Source organism: Octopus bimaculoides, chromosome 4 (genome assembly GCF_001194135.2).
Source record: "Octopus bimaculoides isolate UCB-OBI-ISO-001 chromosome 4, ASM119413v2, whole genome shotgun sequence".
Taxonomy (NCBI): Eukaryota; Metazoa; Mollusca; class Cephalopoda; order Octopoda; family Octopodidae; genus Octopus; species Octopus bimaculoides.
Genome location: NC_068984.1, coordinates 130,873,751 through 130,874,854, shown reverse-complemented (window position 1 = coordinate 130,874,854; position 1,104 = coordinate 130,873,751). Strand labels below are relative to the sequence as shown.

The 1,104-nt window shown below is 34.2% G+C and overlaps 1 protein-coding gene across 1 annotated transcript in view; it reads right to left on the bottom strand.

The window, feature by feature from the left end:
• Window positions 1–1,104, bottom strand: part of LOC106874678 (uncharacterized) — a 4,294-nt gene that overhangs the window by 1,551 nt on the left and 1,639 nt on the right. The window contains exon 2 of the mRNA XM_014922480.2: window positions 367–575. Within this exon, the coding sequence (XP_014777966.1) occupies window positions 367–575 (209 nt within the window). The remainder of the gene's footprint in view (window positions 1–366; window positions 576–1,104) is intronic.

The window sequence follows — 1,104 nt, the reverse complement described above, 5'->3', positions numbered from 1 at the left end:
TATATATTATCCTTGATTTTAATTGATATACATGTATAAAAATATATATTTCTGTACGTATGTATATGTATATATGTATGTATGAATGAATGAATGAGTGTGTGTGTGTGTGTGTGTGTGTGTGTGTGTGTGTGTGTGTGTGTGTGTGTGTGTGTGATGATATAAGCAAATCCAGCAAAACGTAACTCTTCATTTGGTCCCGGTCATATAAGTTGCACGTATAGTGTCACTGCTGCTTAGGGAAACGCAGTAGAGCGCCAGTAAGAGGGAATATCGAACTAACTGAAACGCCTGTGATAGTGACAACGATGATGGTGATGACAATCATAAAGATTATGCGAATGCTATGTAACTGAAACTCTTTACCTTATTTTTCCACATTTGCGGCATAAATCTATGAACAAGATGTCCGAATTCATGGTTCAAAATGCTTTCTGAATGACCGTATGGATCACCTGGAGAACACATGACATTTTCAGCAAGAACACAAGCCCTGGTGTTGGTCAGCCCAGCAATGGACTGCCATTTCCGGCCGTCAAAGGTACACGTGACTGAACATTTACCCGAACATCTGTCTATAAAAACAAGGATAAAATAATGAACAAGGGAAAATACAAAAGCATTATCGAACGCATGGTCAACAAAAGTGTCTTCATATAAGAAATTTACTGTGGTTTAAGTCTAGTGATTTTACGATTCTAATATTTGTGGCGGACAGACGTAAAGTCGAGTAAAATGACGTAACTTGATTTATATTTTTCCATAAATTATTTTTGAAAACCGGCGTATAATCGAGAGTGACTTAAATCGAAACGACTCAAGCCAAGGTATGCCTGTATATATATATAGTTCTATATTTAAGAGATGAGGAATTATGTACACTATTTACATTATTTACATTTGACGGATATTTGTCCTTATCTTGTTTGTTGTTAACACGACGTTTCAACTGATATACCCTCCAGCCTTCATCAGGTGTCTTGAGTAAATTTCGAACCTGGGTTCTCATTCCTAAGGTATTTTTCGATGTTGTTGTTTTTATTATTATTATTATTATTATTATTATTATTATTATTATTATTATTATTATTATTATTATTATTA